The sequence below is a fragment of the Chelonia mydas genome, chromosome 6, assembly GCF_015237465.2.
Source record: "Chelonia mydas isolate rCheMyd1 chromosome 6, rCheMyd1.pri.v2, whole genome shotgun sequence".
In the NCBI taxonomy this organism is placed as follows: Eukaryota; Metazoa; Chordata; order Testudines; family Cheloniidae; genus Chelonia; species Chelonia mydas.
Genome location: NC_051246.2, coordinates 78,150,715 through 78,176,632, shown reverse-complemented (window position 1 = coordinate 78,176,632; position 25,918 = coordinate 78,150,715). Strand labels below are relative to the sequence as shown.

At 38.7% G+C, this 25,918-nt stretch overlaps 1 protein-coding gene across 7 annotated transcripts in view; it reads right to left on the bottom strand.

Annotated features, from left to right (window-relative positions):
- MEIS2 (Meis homeobox 2) overlaps nt 1-25,918 on the bottom strand; it is a 181,040-nt gene that overhangs the window by 126,021 nt on the left and 29,101 nt on the right. For 4 of the 7 annotated variants that reach the window (XM_027831500.3, XM_027831502.3, XM_027831501.3 and 1 more), the window contains exon 8: nt 1,538-1,683. In XM_027831500.3, coding sequence (XP_027687301.1) covers nt 1,538-1,683 — 146 coding nt within the window. Of the gene's footprint in view, nt 1-1,537; nt 1,684-11,783; nt 11,886-25,918 lie in introns of all 7 variants that reach the window. The other 3 variants (XM_037900516.2, XM_037900518.2, XM_037900517.2) reach the window with 1 other exon arrangement.

Here is a 25,918-nt window from a genome sequence, read left to right as displayed (position 1 = left end):
AGAATAATAAGCACATGGCAAGGTTCAGGGCTTTGCTGTTGCAGCTTCAGTGCTCCTGAATAGATAAAAGTGATTAAATACTCCTGATTATCCCTGACCAATATGTAATGGATTTACAGCCCTTTCAATTAGTCAGTATTTGCTTAGGACTCATTATTTTGTCTTTGGTTAAGTAATCAGCCCAGAGACTCATGTTCTGTCTAATTCCTCTGAGCCAAGTGGGTACAGGGCACCTGACCTTTGAAATGGCCATAGCTGGAAGGCAAGAATAACCACTACTCCAGCAGAGACACTGGCTATTCTAGCTAATCCTGACCCCACAGGCCAGATCAATGCACCTTAGTTTGCTACTAATGTCCTTACATCAAAATGATGGTTTAGAAATGTGGATCTATTGCTCTCTCCTCCCCCACCCCGCCCCCGCCCCCCATTAGCTGTTCTACCAGCAGAGCAGTTCAATAGTCACTACCATAAATAAAAGGGGTACCTTGTCCTGGAATCAAGACACTGTAACTAATGTCAACTACTATGGAACTGGATAACTTTGGTATTCACAAAGAAACTCTTATGTGAGGTAGTTAACCATGCTATTATCTTTTTAACCATTAGGCCAAACAGAATAGGTGAGAAACAATTTTATAGGAAGGGGTGAAAAAAAATCAATAATAATAATCATCAGTGATCATTTTACCATTTTCTAGCATTTCCATCTGAATAGTAAACTATAGGAGAGTTACCAGTTCTTCTGTAAAAATGTATTTTGATGTTTAGGTGAAGCTGTAATAGTCAACAGAACACCAACACATAAAACCAGTTGCAAACAGGAGCATAAAGCTAGATTGTTACTAAAAGTGTTGCTTTTTCACATATTTAATCTCTTTCCCCCAGAAGAGAATAGGGCTAGCTTTTAAGATAATGGACTTGAATAACAGGTAAAAAAGGTGTTTTAATCTCTGTTTTACAGAACGGAGGAATTAGAGAACCAATAAACCATCTATATTTCTCATGTAAACTAACACATGACAAGTTTGCAAGCTGCTTCATGACTTCTCTAGCATCCTGCAATATTTGTTGAAATACCTGCATTGGAGAGTATTACTTTCCTTCTAAAACATATGAGGTTTGTTGTAAACAGAGGCCAACAATAACACAATCCAGAGGGTAGAGTTACTCAACCCCCTTATTAGTGTCCTCATATATATACTATATTCTAAATGTAGAAACCCCTTTTCATCTTAACAACATTTTGAACAGTTCTCATTACTGGAATGTAAACAAAAAATGGCTGCCTTCTGCTCTAGTGTTGTTTCATGCTCACATCTTATGATGTATATTCCACTTGTCATGATTACTAGACTGAAATAAATAAAATAAATAAATAAATAAGCTTCTAGAAAAAATAAAAGTGATCATTGATCCCTACTATCTTCCCGAAAATTATGGGGACAATTGATTTCTAATAATAATGAATAAACCTCATCAGGCATGTGAACAAAAATCTATTCTTTATGTTTTTATTCTTTTGGTCTCCACTTACTGTGAGATGCTGGAAAAGCCACGCTCTCATGATATTTGTAGCTACTTTGGGGAAAATGCCTCTTTTCTTCTGACGCTTTTTGTCCTTGTCTGGATCATCATCATCCCCTGTACCAGGTGAGGCTACGCTGTTGTCTAAACCATCCCCTAAAAGAAAGAACAAAATAAGGAGAAGGAGACATAATAAACAAAACATATAAACTAAAAGGTATCGTTAATTATTGGGAAACTAATGCAGCTTTATTTTGATTTGATAGAACATCAGGCACATACATTTTCTCATTAAATAGGATTGCTGATACAAATATGTAAAAATTAGAAACCATGTCTCTCCAAATACTAATTTTGTGTCTCACACAAGCACATATCATTAATTCAATTATAATTGTGTGCTTGACATAGTGCAATAGCTCTTTGTCAATTACAGGATTCAATGTGGGAAAACCTGCCACAAGAAACCCTATTCACTGTAAATGCATGCCTACAACCCTACTGAATACATACTGTATATATTCAGCTTAGATGTTCTGTAGTCTATATGTTCTAGGCCTTCTGCATAGGTGCTATCAGATCAGCCCCTCCCCATAACTATCACCTCCCTACATACACACACCGTATACGATCCTGCACATAGCATTTGCATGACATGAAAACTTCTACATCTCTGCATCAGTGATCATTATCATTAAAAAAAAATGCACATCAAGGTAGGGTGCTCACTTAATCAGAACTTTCCATCAACATCTTTCTCTTCTGTGCTTTTCCCTGGCATTAATTGTGCATTAGCAAAAATCATTTACTTTTAACAGTCATAGTTATTTTTTCTTGCCCTCCAGCAAAAATGCCTTGAAAGCCTGCCTGGAGGGCATCTAAATTATGTATCTGAAAAACTCTTCTGGCAAGGCATTGCAGGACCCCTACTTTCTTAAAATTCATACGAGCACGTCTTCCTGTTTTTGGGAAGGCATCAATCAAGAGCAGCAATATATGCCATATTCCTACATTAATATTTGAACTAATAACTTTTAAAAAAGGAAAGAAACAAGATCCGACTTGTGGCATAATCAAATGCAAAATAAATGAAGAATACTGGGACAGCACTGAGACTTTATAGATTGCTATGTTTTCCTTACACATCATTAGCCTGGAGCCACACGAAAGAGGAAAACAGAGAAGTGGAGAGTTTATGCTCCCTGCTGGTGTTTAAGAAGCCGAGGTCCTGGAAGGACATCTGGGAATTGCGCTGAGACGGTGGTTTTTGTAATTTAAGAATAGACATTCATTAGCAGTAAATGCCATAAATCCCATGCTAAGTAAAAACCTTGTCCAAGAAAGCCTAAAACAATAAACTCTGTGCTCAATGTAGCCTGAGCTAGACGCTCCATAGCTTCCTGAGGAATGCTATAGATCCACGAGCTAATTCCTATAGCCTCTTCTAGCTCTTTAGTGCTACTAAAACAAATACATTACTGCTACATATAGACCATTTACTTCAAAACTTTTATTTCAGCTTCATCTATTTCCCGTGTGTCCACTCACCCTTCTTCCACCACCTCCCCTTGCAAAAAAAGAAACAACAACCCCACAACCCTCCTGGACCAGAGAAATGGAAAAGCCACAGCAAAGAGCTGGCAGATTAATTTTATTGACATTTCCATTTTCACTGCAATGTGATACCCTCCATCACATGGAAGAGATGACCCTCACTATTTACAGACTGACAGGCCACTTCATTACAACCACCCTGCCCCAAGGCAGAGCAGCTCCCTTCCATCTGCCCAAACACCAGAGCAAGACCCTGAAGTCGCAGCTCTCTTTTTTGTTGGCTTCTGTTAGTGATAAAATAAAGGTGAGTCAAATGGGTGCAAAAATAATCAAAAGAAATTATGCCTGGTCCTATACAGTGTTACAAACCAATTACTTTTGAGAAATGGTGGTTATTCAGAATGAACTCCTTCCTACCAGGCTGTCCCCATGTCTCCCACTCCTACCCATACCCCTCGTGTGCGTGTACACACACACACCCCCTTTCCACTATGCCAAGGAACTGCTGCAAGGCAAATTCTCACAAACACTAATGGCTTCTGACTGCTCCTTGGCAACCCCAGCATTTTAACCTGGGTGGATGTGCTCTCCAAAATACAGACACTGGAGCTATCTCATCAGCTGTTCATGTGACACAGATGGAGAGTGGCTATTAGGAGCCAGGCAATGGGCCTTGGGGATCTGAGGTGCTGTACTGTAGCCTCAGGCAGTTTTGAAAAGCAGTACCCGGAGATGCGGGGGTGGGGGTGGAGGGAACATCCACACTGAAAGTGCAAGTTTGAAGTCAGTCAGTCTGTTTGTCTGTCTATCATCTAGGTAAAGATATCTTTGTCTCCCTATGTAAATGCTAGGTGTGTATGCACATACTGCATGTAGATATAAAATCTTCTTTCCTTCAGTCTCTCTGTCCCTTTCCTAGTACAGAGACATATGCACACTGTATATACACATATATAAATGATCCCTATGCCTCTGTAGACATACATGGGCATATGTGTGTGTGTGTGTGCGTGTTTGTGTTTAAACAGCTGAAATCACCAATAGTCTTAAAGCATCATTTAGACCTTTTGGAGAGGTTGTGACTATCCTTGCTTTAAAAGGCAAATAATAGTGCAGGAGATGAAAGTTCAGCTAAAGTTTGCAATGCCTTTTCCACGTAATCAATGGTATAAGTGATGAGAGACAATGTTTCCTTAATCTCTTGCCTCACCCCATGAAAGGAAATTTAAATATAGCACCTCCAAATTACATCAGTAGATGAAAACTCAGTGTAAGATTTGTGTTCCTAGATAACTGAGTTACGGAGGGGAAAAAAATCCCACAGACAAACCAACCACAACTGGGCATTATGTGCAAACTAAGGGGTCGGTCCTGCAAATCCTTACTGCTCTGTGTTCGGTGGGGCTACCCACATTAGCAAACACGACACTTAAATGGCTACTACATTCAGAATGGAATATCTACTTCTTAGATATTGATTCTGGTTTCAGTTACACTAGTGTAAATCAGGAGTAACTCTGGTGAACTCAAAGGAGTTACATCATCACTGATGAGATCAGAAACAGATTTTAGATCCTTTAAATCCTATCTCAGACCAGATTAATTGCATTTGAAATACTGTTTATAAAAAGGAACCATATTTTAATCATTTGAGAGTCCAGTTCCACCATCCTTAGTGCATGATTGGTCCCACTGATTTGACCACTCACATACCAAGGTACTAGGCAACATGCATAAGAATGGTAGAATCAAGCCTCAAATGTTGGGAAGTTGCTACAATACGTATGACCTCAGTGGAGTAGCCCTGGATTTACACTGGTTAAACCGAGATCAGATTTTGAGCTGCTGTCTGTCTCTTTATTCCATAGCAGCAAAAACTGGTGGGGCCAATAATCCACTGCCTTGCACAACATGTACTCGTTTACCCCTTTGTAGAGAGAGTGCAACATAGTGTTTTGCATTCTCTTTGTACAGGGGTAAATGACTACACAGGGTCCAAGTCAGTGGAGAAAGAGGCACAGTGCCTTACTTGCTTACAATCCCATTCTAGATTCTAAGCACTGCATAGCACCCTCAATAACACCCACGGGAGGGGAACAGAGCACACGGTGTAAAAGGCAGTGGAATATTGGCCCCCATGGTTTTTTGCTGTTATGGAATAAGGAGACAGACAGTGGCTCAAAATCTGGTCTCAGTTTCACCAGTATAAATCCAGGGTTACCTCATTGAGCTAGTATGCATTGTTAGTCCCCTCAAATGGAAGAGTTTGTGGAAATGACAGGGATCCTGGAGGTTAGGGACATAGCTCCCAAAGCTCACAGGCCTGAGGGATCACTGGGAACTAACAGTTCCAATTCTGCAGAGGGGCTGCCTGACCACGCTGCTGTAGACGACCCTCTCCTTGGCAGTACGTCTTACAAGACTCTATGCTGATAATATTCTGCCACCCCAATTACTCCTATGCTGTTCTCCCCTCCACAGGGAAGAAATAGGGCAGAACTGGAGTTAATGTTCCTTAGAGAGCTGTTCCTATGGCATCTGAATAGGATTTTCGAATTTCATTGATGCACATGAAAGATACCAAATTGTTACTCTAAGGAAAATGGTAACCCCACAGGTCCAAACTCCAGAAGCAGTTCTATTGCCACTATCATAACTAGCAAGGCAGCCAGAAAACTGTTTCTGGCCATATATGTTGCAGACCTCAGCATCTGAGTTTCACCATCATCAGGCAAGGCAGCTGATAGCCATGTTATTGTTGAACAAAAGAGAAAGGATACACCTCAACTAGGAGAAAAAACAATTCACCATTGTACTAAAAATAATGCAACTACTTTAACAGGTGTGAGTTTTGGAAAGAAAAAACAAATGGTATATATGATATAATATAGTGCAGTGCAGATGCAGTTTTTTATGCAAACTCTGAGAGATTGTTCAGGCCCAGTAGTTTAACGGAGGGGGAGTTCTGCATGAAAGTCACGTTTGGGAATTCATATGCACACACATTTGCACTTGCCATTACTTGTTTAAATTTATAAATGGAGCTCTGGATGCTGTACAACTATTATAAACCAAGTATCTCAATAGATCAATAAGAGCAACCCAAAACAGAAACAAACTGCCCCTCTTCCAACTACCCCAATCTCTTGTCATATGGAAAAAGCCTGGGAAATCAGAAGAGTCTTATGGTGTGCTCCGAAGTCACACAACCTGTGCTGTAAGTGACTACGGTAGGAGGAAAACCAGATCCAGAATCAAGGACCCCTTTGTCAGAGCACCTCATGTACATCCCACTCTTGTTTAAACCACTGGGCTCTTGGCTTGAGTGCCTCAGTTGATCACAGCTCTTTTACAGAGCTTTTTTAAAATTAATCATCCCTGTATATGTTAATTAGTTTTGTCTCACAACACCTTGCGGAGTAAAAATAATTATTAACCCCATTTAACTGATGAGAAAACTGAGGCACAGTAAAATGATGGACTAGATGGTACCTTTAAGGTGCAGCCCATGGTAAGAAGGCTCTGGGAACTCCTAGGATGCTGCATTACTATGCATCTTTATGAAGTACATTTTTATTCCCCCGCTGCATTAGTCCTGCTCTGTAAACAATATGAAAGGGGGGTGGGGTGTGAACATAGCCCCACCTCTTTGTGCATCTCAAGTAATAAGATCTTGGACTTTCCAGAGCACAAGGGCTACAATTTCTTTTGGCTCTTACACAGTCCCCCCAAGGATGGTGGGAAGAACATCCAGGTATTTTTCTAACTGTGCGCCCAGCTAAGGGCCCTTCAGAATGTGAACCTGCAGTGACTGGTACAAGGTCACCCAGAAAGTCACTCAAAGAGCAGGAATGGAACTTAGGTTTCCTGAGTCCCAGTGTGGTGCCTTTATCACAAAGCCACCTTTCTTCCTCCCTTAGTGGCATTTTAGTGTGTTTCCCTCAGTAAGGAACAAGCCCCTGTTTGCGGGCTGTAGTTAACTATATACTCCCTTGAGACACTTGGCAATGGGTGAAGGAATTACATATGTCGAACTACAGAACACTAAAAAGAACAGCTATATACAACTATATATAGGAAATGGAAAGTATATCACTCTCTTAGCAAGCTAAGAGCTTGAAGGAACAGAGGTTCTATCTGAGGCCATGTGGCAGTAAGAGGGAACTGGAGAGGCATTGACCCCACGGCCTATTATACGCTTGGCTGCGAGCACAAGGGGACACATGACGCACATGTGGGTCAATATACACTGCTAAGAAAATCTTCCAGCTCTGACGCATGGCGTGCATGTGTACCCATGTTTGGAATGCATATAGAGACCCTCACTCGAAAAAGAATTACATGTGTCGATGGCAAAATACCCAAGGATATACTGAACACCCCAAGAGGGAGAATAAAAGATGTTGAATGTGATATTTTCTGTTCCTGGATGGGTGTCTTTCTTTGTTCTTTACATTCTATCCCTCTCAGTGAGGCATTTGTTATAAATATTCAGTTTGTTTACTTTAGGGAGGGGAAAGATGTTTCAGGTATTTTTGAGGTTTTCTGTTGTCTTCATATGCTATTGAAGTTGGTGGTTGAAGAGATCCTTCAGAAATAACTTCTGGAACTTTAATTTTTATCATATTTTCCCCTTTATTACTTTCCTGGCTCCTTTTTTTTTTGGAAATAAGTTTGAAATTAAGAGAAAAGCAGAGGTTGGTGTTTTTTTATTTAGTATCAGGGGCTTTTTGGTGTTCACAACTATCAGCTTTTAAAGCTGATGTTTACTTGTGAAGTGAATGCACAGTTGCACAAGGACTATGGTTTAAACTAAAATGCTGATCAAATATTTGTGTAGCCTTTTGTTTTGTGAGAAGACTTATGTTTGCTGGGATAAAAATCGAGAAATTCATGTTTAGTACTTTATAATCTAACATTTTTTCACATCAGGTGGGGAAAATATTCTGATATAGACATGGGGAACTGTAAGGAAACCTGCTAATTACTGATCTCTCTTACCATCCTGCTGTGCTAAACTGTCTGGACATGTTAAAGTGAAATTTTTCTGTGATTTTCGAGTGACTAGTTCATGGCCCACTGCCATGGAGTGCAGGAGGAGAGAAGAAATGCTTTAGTTTACATGCAACATTTACTGACTGTGTGGGTTTTCCGACATTAAAGAGGGGACAGTGACCCATGCCACCTTTTTCACACTCAAAAGAGCACTGAAAAAACAGTCTTCATAGGCTTACCTCAGGCTTCTCTGGCCCTTAACACCCTCCCCCCAGGGTATGAGCAGAAAGAGAAAAAAGAAGGGATTTTATGCTCCTTTCTCTTCAACTTTTCAGGCTGTATAAGCAGCATTTAGCAAATTCAGCCCCCAAATGGCTCCAAATGCTCTGAGCTGCAGGGGCTCATCCTTTGTTAGCCTCCCTCTATTTACACAGGATTTACGCAGGCTCTCCACTGAAGAGACCACATGTTTCTGACAGAAAGCACTTCCATTCACACCACATCAGGCAACAGGATTGTAACCACTGCAGCTTCACGCTGACCTGAGATTAGGGATTTCAGCAACATTGAGATGGTAACAATCTGCTAACTAACAAAATTATCCATGGAGAACTCTGCTGCTTACTCCAGTTTAAACTACCATGGCCAGATAGATGAGATTATTTAAAAGAACAATTTAGAACTAGCAACTGTCAAGAAAATGTAGGTCCAGTTACAAATAATGTACACATAAAAATATGATGTTAGAAGGAAAATCAGACCGCAGCTTGGATTAAAACCACTTCACCCACTGGCTGGAGACATAAAGTGTAAAACCAGACAGATGGACACATATGTAAATGTGGCTGCATTTTTTTCCCTGGATCTGGCAAGTTAGTATAGTAGTATAGTTTAAAAATTATTTTCCATAGTATTTTTACTTTGATTAACAGATCTGCAGCAACACCCTTGTGGTGTTACAGGAAGAGGCTCATTCCTATGAATCTGCTTGCTACAAACACTGCCCAACAACCAAACTGTAATTACGAGACCTTTCTAGGCCCCACCTATAAGGAGTCAATCTTGAAACCTGATATCACACTGGTAATTTTGATTTTAACTCAGTTTGGTCAGTCAGTATTTCTGTGCCAAGGATTTTCAAATTAAATATATACATACACAAGAAAAATGTTTGTGGTCATGAAGCTTGTGGTTTCTATTTAACAGTCCTTTCTCACAGGGCAATAGAAAATTAGATTTTTAAAAAGTTTTGTTATGTTAATGCAATGAATTGCTTTGGCTCTGCAGCAAAATATACTTTTGTAATACTCAGTAACACATACATGCATCTGATAAGCACATATAAAAGTACATAGTATATTATAAAGTTCTGCACAGTACATCATAATAAAGCTCTTCTGGGCACTCTAATGATTCATTTTTAGTGATCTCTCAAATGCCCTTATCCACAGTTAACACTCAGATTTTATTAAGGAGGAAAGCAGGGACAAATGTCCACTTAAATCCCAGCTCTCAAATTCAACTCTGCTTGCACTGCACTACCTAAAGCTAAAGCTTTTTTAATGTTCTATTCACCTCCCCTGTGTGGCATTTCTGCTAACACAGAGTTCACAATCTTTCAGCCCCAAACACAGAAGGCTGCTATCTTCAAGTCATCCAAGGAATGTGCCAGATACTATCATCTCTCCTTCAATACAAAGAACCAGAGAGAGAGAGAGACCAAAAGAAGACCATACTGATCAGGTTACTAGTGTCCAGAAAGCCTTTCCCGGAATGCTAAATGTTAATCTTTGAACCAGCAAATGTTATAATTAAGATCTTTGAAGCTGAGGAAAAAGCTAGCCTGAGAAGTTAACAAAGGTAATACATTTGAAATTGTGGGTCTCTTTTGCACAGTTATGGCCTGGTCTTGCACTCCTTACTCTGGCAAAACTGCTACTAAACACTCCTTATTCAAGCAAAACTGCTATTGACTTCGGTAAGAAGTCCAGGATCAGACCCTGGTCTTGTTCAACCAAATGGAAACACAGGCACTGCACGAGTCCTAAACAGAGACATATTAATATTTGTGGTTTATTATGATTTATGATTCTCTTCCCCTCAAAAGTGAAACTCACTGGTGTGGAGAGAAAGTGCTCAGTGACTTTGTTTTTATACTGTTCGGTATTTTTTCTCAGCACAAATTGTGAAATTTATGCATAGGTTTTGGCACCTATATTGGAGGAAAACATTATTAAATTATTGTCTAAGTATTTTGACTGCTTTAGAGTAATTACTTTAAAGTAACTGAATGTAAATAGCTATTATTCTGTTTAAATTTTTAATCATGCTAAATATTGTTACACAAAATGTCCTTCTGCTGCTGCCTAAATGAATTTATCTTTAAATTGCTCCTTTTTTATATCCTTAGTGTAATAATTGTATCATTCTCATAGCGCAGTTAAGAATACTAGCTACAATTTCTGAACCAACAAGTCATTAAAGAATTCGAAGCAAAAAAATAGCCCTAACTTGTTTGCAAAAAGTTTTCAGTTCTTCTTCAAAAGTTCATTTTACTTTCTCCTGCTCCTCCCCCCACAAGTTCATGTTGTTAATATTCAATTATAAGTGGGCTATTATATTTTGGTTTAGTATGAATAAAATTACCTCACTCCAGTACAAATTAAGAAGCTTTATTTGTTTTTAAGTAACTATCAACTTCTATTTCTGATGTCTTAGTATCTCTGTCATCAGTAATATCAAAGAATGTGGGCAGAATAAGTGCAATTAAAATCCTACCTGTAGCTAAAGTTACCTCATTATGTTTAATGTTACCTCATTAATATTTAAACTTTAACAATTTGCAGCTGTTGTGCATAGATAAAGACATGCTCTATGCATCTTTAAGTAGATAATTTCTAATACTCAAAACTGTTCTTCTTCATGAAACCATACAAGTAGTTTCCATAATGGTGAATATATATATCTGTTCTTTACAAAAGAAAATTATGCTTTTGAACATCTTCATCTTTCCCACAATTTTTATAAAATTCAAACAATGGAACATTTCAATGACATTTCCTAGACAACACTGATAAACAAGCAGTTGGATACAAATGCCATGTTTTTAAATAGTCATCCCTCTTATATTGGTGCCCAATAATATTGCTGTAGTTAGTGGTCTATCAATGTTCCCATTAGAAACCCCTATTTGTAAGGGTTTATTACTCAGCTATAAAAATTTGCACTAGCTGAAATGTCACATAAAAGAGCTCAGCTTCAGAGCAATTTTTAAACCATTTTTTAAAAACCTGTTAGGACTGAAAATGTAATATAGAAATTTACCCCTTAAAGATGATTTCCTCCCCGCCCCCCACTCCTTAAACTCCAAATACTTCAGTTATTAAAAGGACATTTGTCAGACCATGAGTCCATAAAGTGAATTAGCCTCTTTTGGGATTGACAACAAAAACTTAGAATGGGTGAATATTAAAAGTTTTTAAAGTGGCAACCGTGCATTAATAGGAACAAGTTATAAAAGCTTTTGCCATGCACTCTCTATGGATAAATGGTACACAAATGTGTATTTAATTCATAATACAAATAAGAGAACTAGTCTTCATACACATTCACAGCAGATACCCTAACAGCACCAAAGAAGATGCTTCCTGAGAATGTATATTAAGAAGAATACAAAACAACTCCAAACTTTGTGTGATCTTACATACCATAAGAGCTCCAACACTTATGCACAATGGGGTGGATTAACCCTCTGGGTGCTGCGGACATATATATACACCTCCTCCTAAAGTGTTCATTTGGTTGGCAGTCTGGAAAATGCCAGAATGCGAAGGGTTAAGTTGGAACACTGACACTCTGCTTTTGTAGGTTTAAGTTAAACCCTTTATACTTTAAACATTGTTTTTGTGGTCTAAGTAGTATACTATTTGACTCTGAATAACTTAGGACCTGATCCAAAGCCCACTGAAATCAATGGAAAGATGCCCATTGACTTCGGTGGGCTTTGGATCAGGCCCACAATTACTCTGGGTTAAGAGGCCCAAAATGTTTCCAAAAGACTGATTGATAAAGTATGAAATACATATCTCAACTGCATACATATATCAGATATTTTAAAAATGGTTACCAGAGTAGGATAAAATATGAGTTAAATAAACTAAAGACTTTTAAGAACAAATATTAAAAAACAGAAGCATGTAGTGTCTGTTCATTATTAACTACTTTGGAACTAGCCTCAGACGTGAGGGTAGATACAGCTAAGAATTCTTTAATTCACATAAGCTATCGAGCTAAAAGAAGCAGGTTGGCAGATACAGGAACACTGAACAACAAGGTTTGGTTGGCTCACATTTATAACCACTTTGCTGGTTAGACTCAGAACCAGGTCACCTTCCTGCTGCTCAGTAAATGTATTGGATTATTTGGGCTAGGTGTGGCAGAAGCAAGAGGGAGAGAAAAGACCATTAACCCCCTCCACTAGTACTCAGCTCTGGACCTCCTTTGAGTAGTCAGCTGAAACCAGCACAAAGGAATGACGCGTGACTTGGTGGAAACACTAGGAATTCGTGGATTTTTGACAAATTCCTTCAGGGAATTGGGGTTGGAAAATGAAAGGCTGGGCAAAAGAAGGGGGAGAAAGAGAGGATGTAGGGCACAGGTTTGTTTTAATTTTAAGTCTATTTAAAAACTCATGGCTCAAAGCAAGGAATGACAAAGCCACTCCGGGACTTGGTGCTCTGCTGTGCCATCTCTGAACCTCAGATGTGATTTTGAGTCACAGCAGAGGTGGTATTCAGTGCCTGGGACAATGGAGTGACTTATGTCACATATGGCCGCTCTATGTGATTAAAGCATGGGCTTCAAAAGAAATCCCATTAGTCCCCTTCCTACGGGGCAATGTTGGTTACGCAGTGGGGCCTCAAGTGGACAAAACTAGGTGACTTGTAGAGATTTCTCTTTCCTAAGTTTCAAGGGGCTAAAAGTGAGTTTGCTCCCAAAGGCAAGCTTTTCCTAGGTTCACCTAGCCTATGAGAGAACTGACATCTATGCCATATGAGCAGATCTAAACCCTACCAACCAAGTAGCAGTCTAGGCTAAATAGGCTGATGTAGCAAATTTGCAGATCTTGATCACACTAGGCAAGGGAGTCATTCTTCTAAGTGATAAAGTCAGTGAATGCACTCTTGAGGAGATAAAAAATTAAGTACCAGCTGACTTTGCACCATTTGAGTGAGGTATTCACTGCTGACCCAGTACAACAGAATTGTCATGTTCTGACACCAGCTAGGAATCACTGTAGAAGTGGTCAAGTCTGTTTCTTTATTGCAAGACTACTTATAAAAGCAGCTTATCAATTGGTTAACCGTGCAATTTTCAGCTTGACAATGCATAGTATATATTTATGTACTGCATTTGCAAGCAACTTTATACAGCCCCCATGTCCCCCTTAAAAAACTCATCATAGTTCTCATTGTCATAATTTCACATTAAGATCTGATAGTCAATAGAGGCAACAGGAACTTCACACTGAGACATTAAAGAGAAAACTGCAATTTCATATTAAGACATTTCTACTTAATTTTACTGTGTCAGCTTTTTAAACACTTGTGTGGTTTATACAGCACTTAGTAATCACAATGGAGTTGCAGTATTGTCTAGTACAAGACAGCTGGGTTCTATTTTCTTCTCTGTCATTGACTCACTAAGTGACTACGGGTAGAGGGGTTTCTAAAGTGCCCAAGTGAATTAGGAGCACAAGTTCCACTGAAAAATGCTTTGAGAGGCTTATGCGGCAGCCCTTAGTATTGATTATTAATTATTATTATTATTTATTATGTCAGGCATGCCCATTCATTCATGTCATGTCTTTTGCATTTGGTCCATCTTTGGTCCATTTTGTAGAGGTGTCAGTCCTTATACAAGTTGCAAGGCAGTGCAGAATCAAGCCCATAAACTTCTGTGGGAGTAGGAGCAAGCCCTTAAAGTTTACCAATAAACATTTTTCATTCTGCAAGATAAAACCACTTATATGACTATGAGCCCTCTCTGTATTGTATTATAGCATGATAGCTAGACATATAACTTCTCCATACCTGCGAGTGACTGGGGGAAAGAATTCATCTCACAAAAGGCAAGTTTGTTGGCCCATTTTTGTGGCATGAGAAACATCAGCTCTTATAGTAGATCTATATGGCTCTAATGAGGTCTCAGAGGTGAGAAATCTGTTTTTCTTTAAATCCTGTTTACTTAGTTTCTCACAGAAATTGATTCATCTGAATGACAAAAATTATAAAGAACCTAAATCAAGGAGGTGGGGAAGCCACCCCTTTCTCTTCTACCAGTGCTGCTTTCTGATACCCATGGCTGCTTTTCTCTTACGTGATAAGGTTCAGTAAATAATGAAGGCCTGCGCCTACCCTTGATGGTTCACAGATTGTAACTCCCCCAGCAGCACCACCCCATCCATTACTGTAGAATTAGTTGACAATCCTACTAGTTGTTCAAAAAATAAATAAATAAACTAATTGGTCCCAGCGGATAGTTAGGTGATGTGGAAGTCTTAAAAATACCATGATCTCCCATAGTGATTTGCTAGCCTTCCTATACTCTATCCAGCACATTGGGACTTCTAAATTACATACCATAATTGACATCAAATATCTGTCCCATCAGTGAATATCTTTATTAGCATCAAAATCACTCACAACTAGTGTTCCTCAATGTTATTAAACAGAACTTGTTCTAGGTGTTGCCTTACTAATTAGTCAGGATGAGCCCGAGGAAGAAAATCTGGGTCATGTTAAATTAATTGGAATGAGCATGAAAATTAGCAGAGCAAACTGCATCAATTTTCTATAGAGAGCCTTTCTTCATGTTGAGAATAAAAATGGATATTATGAGGCATTAACCAAACTGCCTTCTGTGACTGCCAAGAGGTGTGTTACAGTAGCCCAAAAATATCATGCTCACAGATTTTCAGAAGTTAATGAGACATTTCCAGGAATGGTAAATACATGGTGTTAAAATGGGTGTGCCTCTTATGGGAAAATGCCAAGTCATTTCATGTTTATTCAGGCATAACAAGCTCTTCAAAATGAGCATAATTTAAGAGGTGAATAGTGCAAAGAGGGCTAACATTCAACTAATTTTCCTTAAGAAAGAAAAGATTAAATTGAACAAAAAATGAATTAAGAGGTTTACAAATCAACAAGTCAACCATCAGACTGCAGCCTCTGCTCAGTATATTCTCATCAGCCCCTGCCATGAAGTTTTCGAAAAAATGTCCCGAAGGCAGGGAACAAAGCGAGCAGAACTGATTACAGCCACACTCACCGCCTTGCTGTCTAAACTCTGTTTGGCTTCCTAATGAGCTCACTAAAAACCTAATTCATCTCCCATAACCCTTCTCAGCCCTCCTTGAAATTCACCATTATGGAAATTACAGATGAAACATTTACAGGCTGTGTTCAAATTACTGCTTCTTCAACAGGCAGGTCCCTGACCCTCACAATGAACACAATAGAGGTATGTCCAGCATGAAACCACTCAGGCCGCAGCCTATAGAATAAAGAGGCTCAGGAAGGTTAAGACTTTTTCTCATGGTGACAATGATTTCTGCATTAATGCTTTCAGTTCCATGAATATGGGAATTTTGTGGGCTTGACAGTATATCAAATACAAATTGTAATTCAGAAGGGGAGAAATGAGTTGTACTGATGACAAATAGCTGAAATAGGCTAATGTGAATTCCCAGCCTGTTCATGAGGAAGCTCCCTCTGTTCCTCATTACATGAAGTCAAAATGATCCTCACGGCACCTAGCCTGTAACTGGAAGATTACTGAATTGATGGATCCTTAGTTTAAAATGCAGCTGTTTTATTCTGCTTTAGTAATTAATTCTTTTTCCAATACCATATTGATTAAGCGTAGACCCTGATAAAGTTCAAACTGAGAAGAATCTCTAGTGGCTTCCTTAGTTGCTCAAGAGAGTCAATGAAAACTTCCTACAATTCCACCTGCCTCCTCAGAGTGCTGATCCAATGAACAGAACAGGTTTTTCTCATAAATTAGTCAGGCCATGTGGAGCTGTATTAGCTGATGGTTGCTTTTGTCTCTCTACTTGCTGACTTGCTTTTCACTTTTGCTGTCCTTTGTGCTGTCACACACAAAGTCGGAGTGCAGCTGCCATTCTGAACCCAAACCAAGGTAAAGAACAATTCATACAAACTAATTTTTTTTTTTTCATTTTATACAGCTGCAACTCCCTGAGCAGTGCAGCACTCACCAAGGCCTCCTGGGACCCAACTAGCTGAGAAATCAGTGCTGAAGCATGCAGATGTACTGTGGGACTAAGGGGAAAAAAAGTAACCTGTTTTCTTCAAGACTACTTCACCTTTTGGGATAGACTATTTGCTACTGTGTTTTTGGCAGTTACAGATTTCCACAATATCATTTAAGTAAAAAGTGACATGAGTGCTTGAGACTGAGGGCTAGTCTTCACTGGCAAGGCTAAAGCATTGCCACGGCAGCGGTTTAACGTGGCTTGTGTGGTCGCGGAACTCCCAGCGCTCTAAAAAACCCACCCCCACGAAGGGCGCGGCTACCAGCGCAGGGAGCACGGCTCCCAGCGCTGGGGCACTGTCTACACTGGCGCTTTTCAGCGCTGAAACTTGCTGCGCTCAGAGGGGTGTTTTTTCACACCCCTGAGCGAGAAAGTTGCAGCACTGTAAATTGCCAGTGTAGACAAGCCCTAGAACAACCACATCACCGACTACAATGGAAGGCTAGAGGTGCCTGTTGAACAACAGACAGTTAGGAACTGTCTATATGAATGACCAGTATAAACCCAACAACATTTATAAGAAGAGGCACCACCAACATGTTGCTGCTTTTCAGAGGGTCACATGCACAGAGGCATCAATGCTTGTGAATAAAAACAAGCATGATAACTGAAAGTTTCTCAGATTACAGCCTGTACAATGGATTTTCTTTCCTGTGAAGATCAGGACTACTGGGAAGGCTTTTAGAGCAGTGTAGTGCATTGTCCTAAACAAAACAAAACAAAACAACTACCAAAACCCACTATGCCTGAATGCTGCAATTTATAACCTTCCATGCAAACAGATTCAAGTTGTGTGCTGTAGCCCATAACCTGCTTGCACGAGAACAAGTGATCTGCAGAAACAAATCGGCTCTGACAGAATAATAGGCATTTATGATATTAGTAATCCTTGTTCAGGCTACAAATCACATGAGAATATATAAAGGTTAAGGGCCTGATTCTGATTTGACATCAATTTTATACTAGTTTGACACCACTGACTTAACCTCCTGATTTACACTGGTGTGAAGTCAGAATCAGGCCTTTAATGTTGTTTTAGGAGAAGCTGCTACATTTTGTGCTGAAACTGAAACTTCACTAGGATAGTATAGGGGTCTCAGTGAGAATTCTCAGAGTACATTAGGCCAGGACTGATACTCTGATAGTTGCATTCCCCCACCTTCATAGCATTCTTTCTTAGGTCAAAAGGTCATCCTTCACAGATGTCTCCAGCAGACACTCAGTTGTCAAAAGGTTGCACCATGTGATGTGTGCAATCACTGTTAACAATGCACTGTTCTCATTGAGATACATAAACGCTTTGCACGTCTAAATAATTTCCTTGTTAAAAAACAACTTGTTTTTTCCACAGTCTTATTCAGTTATCAAAACAATGTATGAAACTCCGTGCATAAGCAATCAAAAAAACCTCCCTAAATTAACTACTTCAATATTCCATTTCCTTTTTTTCTTTTTGTCATTTTATTCAGTGCTAGGAGATGCTGCTGTTTTATTTCATATAAAAGGGAATAAAAGCACCGTATCCCAAAGTATGTAACAGCAATGCATCTAATTTGGCGGCAAAGGCACACAATTGGTGAACATGCAAAATTGCAAGCCATTTGTCAGAAAAATTACAACACGCAGAAAAAAAAAGCATAAAAAATTACCTGTGCATTTTTGAATATATCCAATTACAATTCCTTCGCATTAAAAGTTAACAAACATTATGCACACTGTGTGACCAGGTGCAAAAAAGCAGAATTATAGATGTATGCTTGCTTACCACAAATTCAGGTTAGTCTTGTGCATAAAGTTTATTTTTCAGTAGTACTTTAAAACAATAGGTTCTAGTTATTACAGTAGCTTGGCTTTTTAATTTTCTGCTGCCTCTAGATGAATAATATAACAAAGATTTCTTCGTTGTTGAAGACAGTTACTTTAAAGCAGCTTGAAGCTATCATATGCAATACAAGACAAGTCATTTCTTTTTAGAAGGAATTCAAACACATGTATCAGTATTGTTATCTATTTATAAATTATATATTTAAAAGTAAAGTAAGACAGACATATCTGAAATATTACACAGGGGGAAACATGATAAGAGCTATTCGAAATTATTCAACCTAATCCTAACCCATAGAACCTTAAAGGCACTGGGAATTTGTAGAAGAATTAAGCATTATATGTTGTAAAAAGCTCAGTTAAATATGCTCACAAACCAAGCTGAGAGTGTTTCAGATCTGCAATACACAGGCCTTCCAAATGCAAAACATTTCTCTTTCTGAGGGCTCTTCTTTTTCTTTCCATGCTTTTAATCACTGAACCTACCGAAAGTACACTTTCTAGAAAATCTTCAGTGCTTTCATGTCTTGTATTTCATACACTTAGCCATCTTGGATTAATAGGAGCCAATGAAGATACACATTCTTAAAACGGCTGCAGTTTCATTGGTCTAATCTATGAACTTTAAAGACCTACGTTTTATGGGCTTTCCTCAGGGTAGGTATTTCAATGTTCTAAAAACAGGGTTATGGACTGTTAAATTAAGCACATGTTCTGAATTGACATTTTAGTTCCAACAGGTTATTTGGTGCCAAGATTGCCAATTTAGTATCTGCAACCCTGGAACATATGTTTACATGCCTTCTTAGCTTTGGGGGGAGGCAGAGGGAATTGAAAACACAGTGGTGTTGCATAATAATTTTATCCTCAAATATAAAAATCTGAAAAAATGTAAGAAGAGGTTTGCACCTATGTTACATGAACTTAAGAGCACTACAGCTGAAAATGGTGCATAGACATTGCTGTTTATGACCTTTTCAGCAACTTTATATGTTCATCCCTGTTTTCTAATTCAAGAGCCTTACATCTGGCTTTAGCTACAGTAAATGTGAATCATTCAATTATACGAAGGGGTGCTAAAAAACCTTTTATTGTGAAAGTAATGCTAACTGTAGAAGGCAATAGTAATGCTGAGGCAAAATGATCTTTAGATAATGAAACATAATGGGTGACTTTTAGTCAGTCTGTTCTACTGAAGACCATTTTCCAGCGTTTACACCCAGAGGGCACATACATAGACCAAATGAAGGAATGTTCAAAAATCATATGAGCTGATCTACACCAGTCTTTCCAAAGAAAGTCAAAAGAATAGTTTACCTGTAAAGATGCTTTACAATGAAACAGACAAGATGTAACAATAAGAGAGATGTAAACACATGCACGCACGCAGAGCTACCACTTTCGAAGTGTAGCACATTTGTGGGTCATTCGAGAGTTTGCATCACAATTTTCACAAAATCCAAACATGCACACACTTCTTGCAGGTGTTATCTCAGCCTTAGACTGTTGAGCAGTGAAGCTAATCCCTACAGCAACATTTGAAGGTTTAAAAGCTACGGGTTTTTGTTTTAAATGCCTGTGAAAACATTGCCTATGCTCAGAGGCCTTTTAAAACAAAACCAAAGCTTTTAAAGCTTCAAAAGCACCCATGGGAATTTGCTCCTCAGGAGGGAATCCTAACTGAAGGCCAAGTTTCAGTGGATTCCCCGGGACACTACAAAATGTTAACGTGTTTTGTGGGCCTCTTCTACTTCTTTTAATAGGGATGGGTGGAGCTGACTGAATCAAGCAAAGAACAGACTGAAATCTTTGTCTAAACCCTAAACTTAACTAAGCCCAAATCTCTTTTTAGGCAAATCAGTCCCAACTAAGTCTACAGCTCTCCCCCAAACCTGCAACCTACAAACCTCATGGATACCTAATGCAACTAACAGAAAGACCCCAGAGAGGCACCAGCTGTAAAAGAAGTAGCATGGAGAACAGAAGAACAGTTTAAAGTTTTTCTGTTGTTAGGAACCTAGAAAGAAAATGGGCTAGGAATTAAATCAAAGGAGAGTTGCTTCTAGGAAAGTCTTCTGAAAGGCAAAAGAAAATGGCAAAGAGAAAGGCTTACATGAGTGTGAAGCCAAATAAAAGAAATAAGAAAATGGCAGCTGAAAGTAATGTAATGTATGTAAGGAAGACAATTTCCTTCCATAAACACTGTAGATTACCAACAACATGTTGTTTCTGATACGTACTAAAGGATTTAAAATTTAAATGTATTTAAAATCATATTTTTAAAACTTGTGAATGACATTTACATTTTGATTGATGAATGACTGTTGCAAAGTTAGGACATTGATTTCTGAGCGATGCCAAAAAAACTAAAGAGAAGCATCAGAACACAGGACCTTTCAACAATTGGTTTGGAAGGATTATTCTTATAAAGAGGCAGCAAAGAATCAAGGTTTGTCTAGAATAAGGCCACAGAATCACAGCTGTTACAGATGGAAAAGAACTATTAGTGTAAATAAGCCATCCTCCTCCTGCAAGTGTAGGCCATAGAAGAAGATTCAAGGGTCATTTAATAAAATGTCATGCAGTTGGAGTGTTGTTTTCTCCTCCTACCCTACAAAATTTTTCATCCAGGAGAAACATATCGTTCCTAAACAATCTGAGGAGCAAATGAATTGTTTTATGTTTGGCAAGTGGTTGCCAGACAGTAGAACAGAAATAATCAATTAATGGGAGTTCCCATTGAACTGTGCATGTGTGCTGTCCTGCACATTACCACAGCTGAGACTCAACCTATACCCTTCTGACCAAAGCCAAGAACTCTACCAAGGTAACCAAAAAGGGAATCATACCCAAAGGAGTTGTGCTAGGCTTGCTCCTAGATTACAAATTATACACCAGGCAACTTTTCAGTACCTTAAGAGCAGCTGAACCTTACAAGGAAATACTCTAAAGAAGCAGGTAAAATGATTACATGTGAATAAAGAAAGGGAAAAGTATATTCACATTCCAAGTACATACAGAAGAAGTTGCTTTGAGCTTATATAAGATATTTTGGAAAAAGTGATAACTGAAGAAAAGCACAATCAAGATTGTAGCCTCTGACTATATCTCTATATAATTTCCCTCCCCACATACCAAATATTACTATATATACACACACACATGCACATGAGCCAAATTCTGCCTTCAGGTATGCACACTCAACTCCCATTGACACACACTGAAGGCAACTTTGGATCTATTATGTACTTTATATTTACATTTATAAAATTAAGAATGCAGAAATTACTGTACAAAGATTTAAAATTCTTCAGCAGATCTAAAAGAAAGGACAATTTATATCTACTAAACAAAAATAATTGATAGCCATTTGAAAGTTTAAAGGAGGGTTATTCATCATACCGCACACCTGAATTCTACTAGTGTGGACTTCTTGCTGAATTGACATTCTCTTTGGTGGGTCCCAGGACTGTGGGATTAGTTTACAAGAAGGAAAGAAGGGCCTGAAACCGAACCTAACTGATGAATTACTAGATTAGAAAGTCCTGTCTATATGATTTGTCCAAATTTACAGATTCAGAAGACAAAACAAAAAAAAAATATCAGTCAAATCTGTAATTAAGGTTAAATTACAGATTAATAGAAAGAATGAAAGATCTAAGAAGTTAAGAAAGATCTTCCTTCATAAAATCTTGCCCACAGACAGGACTTTATGCCATAGTATTCTCAAAGTTGGGAATGTGAACTGCTAATAAAATCCAGCAGAAGGAAATTATCAAGATAATGAATTTACAGTAAAACAAAGCATATCCTCTATCGGTGAAGATATCTACAATGTTTTTGTTGTTTTGAAATTTTCTGAAAATGGATAAGTATAATAGCAAATCCATTGAGACACTACCACAAATGAGTATATTACTGTCACAGTCAAACAGATGGAAGATACCTGTATTCTTAAGAATTAAAGCTACTTAACTAGTGTACGAATCAAAGGTAAATTTGTAATATATAATTTATGGACATTAGTATTCTACATGAAAAAGCTAAAGCAATATTGAACTAAGGAAAAATAAAGCTACTGAAAAAAACTGGTCAAGTCTAGTGGTTGGAATCTTCTTCTCTGGCAGAAGATACTGGACTTTTTTTATGCTTCAGAAAGGCAGAAATCTAATAATCTTTTTTGCTAATATGGTAGCAGATGTTTCACCAAAAAGAAATTCATAATTTCTGAATACACGATGTGAGACTAACATTGTTTGGACTTCCAAGAGCATGAAAGGCCATCGGTCAAAGTAAAGATCTAATAAATAAAAACAAAGAAATAAACAAAACCCCTACTGCCTTTCTTCATACGGAAAGCATTTGCAGTTTAGGATCAAAATGAAAAACATGGATAAAACATGGCGTCCCAATCAAGTTCTCCTTTAGCCATATTTGAAAATGATCTCTGCCAGTGTGTCAAACAGGTAGTAGACATGAGAACTGAAGTTCAAGAGCCTGATTCGGAAATGGGACTACTCGCATGGGTAAGGACTATTTGCTCAACTAAATGTTTGTAGATTAGGCTCCTAATGAGCATCAAACTTAGAAAAAAAAAATCACTACTGACAAACCTTCTGGTTTATTTTTGTTACTGTCAAAACAGTAAGATTTTTCTTTGTTCAGGAAGCATGCTCTTCCTAACGGTTCTATTATTTTCTTCTAGCTCATAGTGTAGACATAGCTTACATCTAGCCTATTGTTAAACACAGATGGTTGAAAAATAGAATAACAATTCCCACCCAAAAATTCAAAATTCTGAAGTCATTTTATTTTTGCAGGATTCAAAATGGACCCATTTTCTAGTATATTTTTTAATTTGGAAAAATATTTCAATAAAAAGTTTGGTCAAAAATCTTGGAAAAAATTCATGAAAAACAGAAAATGTTGATAATGTTGACAATTAAAAAAAAAAAAAGAAAAGCTTAGTATTTGAGAAAAGGCCATTTCTGATGAAAAAATCTTGTGTGAAAAATTTCAACCAGTTCTTCCATAGTAAAAATTAAGAAACCAGGTAGCAGAATACTTGTACTACTGTATTTACAATACTAACACAGTTGTAGAAGAGCCAATAATTAAGGGCCTAATCCTGCACCTTGAAGATTAAAGGATGCTTTGCAACTGACTTCATCAGGAAGAGGTTTAGACCCTAAGTGGTCATTCATCAATTAGGCCCCAATCCTGCAGAGACTTACTCTAATGCTCAATGTTAACTCATGGGAGAAGTTCCATTGACTTCAATAGCTCATAAAGCTAAGCATGTGTGTAAATCTTTACAGGATTGGGGCCCCACTTTGGCTATCACAAGTACATCAGAAGATGGAAGGCATATGCTGATGCACAAGAACGATTTTCATTCCATCCCACTTCATAACTAGCTTCATATCCCAAGCCGTTTCTTGAAGAAAAATATTTGACATATCCAAAATGCAAATTATTACATTAAAATCTTTAACTAGTAGCAAATCATAGCTCAGATTTTGGTTTAATTCTGAGAAATAAAAATAAAAGGTGGCAATAAAGAAACACTAAAAAGGTGGTAGCCTTTTGATTGTAAAGAAGACATGGGGTTTTAATAATTTTCTCAAGGCAGTGAACTGACACAATAAAAGTTACACTCATTAAATTTTACATGATTTGTGAACTAAGTACTTTTTTATGCAAAACAGGCTTTACAGTTTGGTAGCACAGAAATATGAAAAGCAAGAGTTTTCATTATGTGCTCATCTAGAAAATGAATGTTAGCTTCCTTTTACACTTTTAGTGGGAAATTGTTTTATTTAAAACATTTAAAAGGCTGGCATAGTGTATTAGTGGATGCAGAATGCCACGACACTTGCATAATCTTGGACTCTTTATATCTAACTGGATGGCTGCCCAGTCCCACAAAACACAGACTAATAATGCATTACCATTGAGCCAAACTATGCCTTCATTTACACTGGTGCAATCCCAGGGTAATTCCATTTACTTCAGTGGAGTTACTCTGGATTTATATAAGCATAAGGGCCTGATCCAAAGCTCATTCAAGTCAATGGAACACTTTCTGTTGACTTAGCAGGCTTTGTATTAGGCCCACAATAAGAAGAGAATTTGGCTCAGTCAGAGGATTTCAGTTCAGTCCTACACCTGTTCCCCAGGGCAAGGGAAACTAGGAGCACACTCAGCTCCTGTTGGACGGGTAGAAGTTTATGCTCCTCTCGAACAGTCCTGTCTAGCAGATGCATAGAGTGAAGACTCCTTCACTGACAAGAGCACAGCCATTAAGTGGTGAGTTTGAGGTCAGAGGAAGTAAAGGGGACGCGTGAGCTGAATGATTCTGATTTCCAGTATTTATGTGATGTTTCATACTCTTGATCCAGGACTATAAAATTGGACAGGGAGTTCATGCAAGTTTCTGAATTTTATGCTCATAAATAATTTCAAAGCTTTGGGCTCAGCCCTGCAATAAAAATCCATATATGTATGTGTCAGACTCCTTTCTGGTGAACTTTTGACATATAAGAGGAGCTGTGTTCAGTTTTTAATATGACCAATTTGCATCTCTGGACAGATACAAGGAAAGGAAGGTGTAGATGAATGTAGTTGCTTAAACATGGGCAGTCCATAAGCCTGAAAGCATTAACACCAGGTTATGAGAGGAAAAAGAGCTCTTTACGTAGTTAAGGATTAAATCAAGGGTTGTCAAACATTTTCATAGCATGAATCACATCTTAGAGAACTTGCAGATCATCTTTTGCTCTCATTTACAACTGCATCACATCATGGTTGCAGCTACAGCAGTGGCTTTGCTTACATGGAGAAATATAAAATGCCAATCCCTGGCTGTGACTGAGGAATGCACAGTGCAAATTGGAGGGATGCAAAGATAGCCAGCCATAAACCACTCTTGAGCTTCCCCAACCCTGGATGGGCTGCATGCTGGGCTGGTCCCCAGGTGTAAGTTAGAGCAGCCAGAAGAACACTTAAACATTTGTTCGTTGCCAATGGCTAGAAAGGCCCTTCTGGGACCTGGGAATCAGCAGGGCACAGGGAAAACACACCCCTTTGTCCCAAGCCAGGCCCTCTATGCTTGCTGCCAGTGGTGTTGAAACAATTTTTGCGGTGGGGGTGCTGAAGGCAGAAACCATGTATTTAGGTTGTTATTACTACTTCAAGCCAGAGGGTGCAGCAGCACCCCCAGCACCCTTAGTTCCAGCACTTATGTTTGGGAGGGAGGGCGTAGTGGCACCAGAGCCATTACAACTGCTATATGTCACCAGAGGATCCCCTTATGTTGGGGGATATCCCCTAAAGCTGGCTCTACAAAGTGACCCAGCATAGTCAAGCATCTGAGCCAAAGTATTTACGTGTTACTAGCTGTCTTTAATGCAATCCAAATTTTTTTTAAGGCAAACACGCTGTCTACGTCTCTTCATTTCATCTCTCCCTCCATCTCTCATCTTCTCTCTCCCCATGCTCTCCTGCATATGTGTTCCTGCCACTCAGTCCCATTCTCCTCCTTTCTCCTGCACATGCTTCCCTGTTGCCTGACTCTCCTTTTCCCCTGCACATGCTGCACTGCCACTTATGTCCCAGCCCCTCCGGATGCGCTGTCCTCTCCTCTTCCTGCTTCCTTGGACATAATTCTTGGCTGCC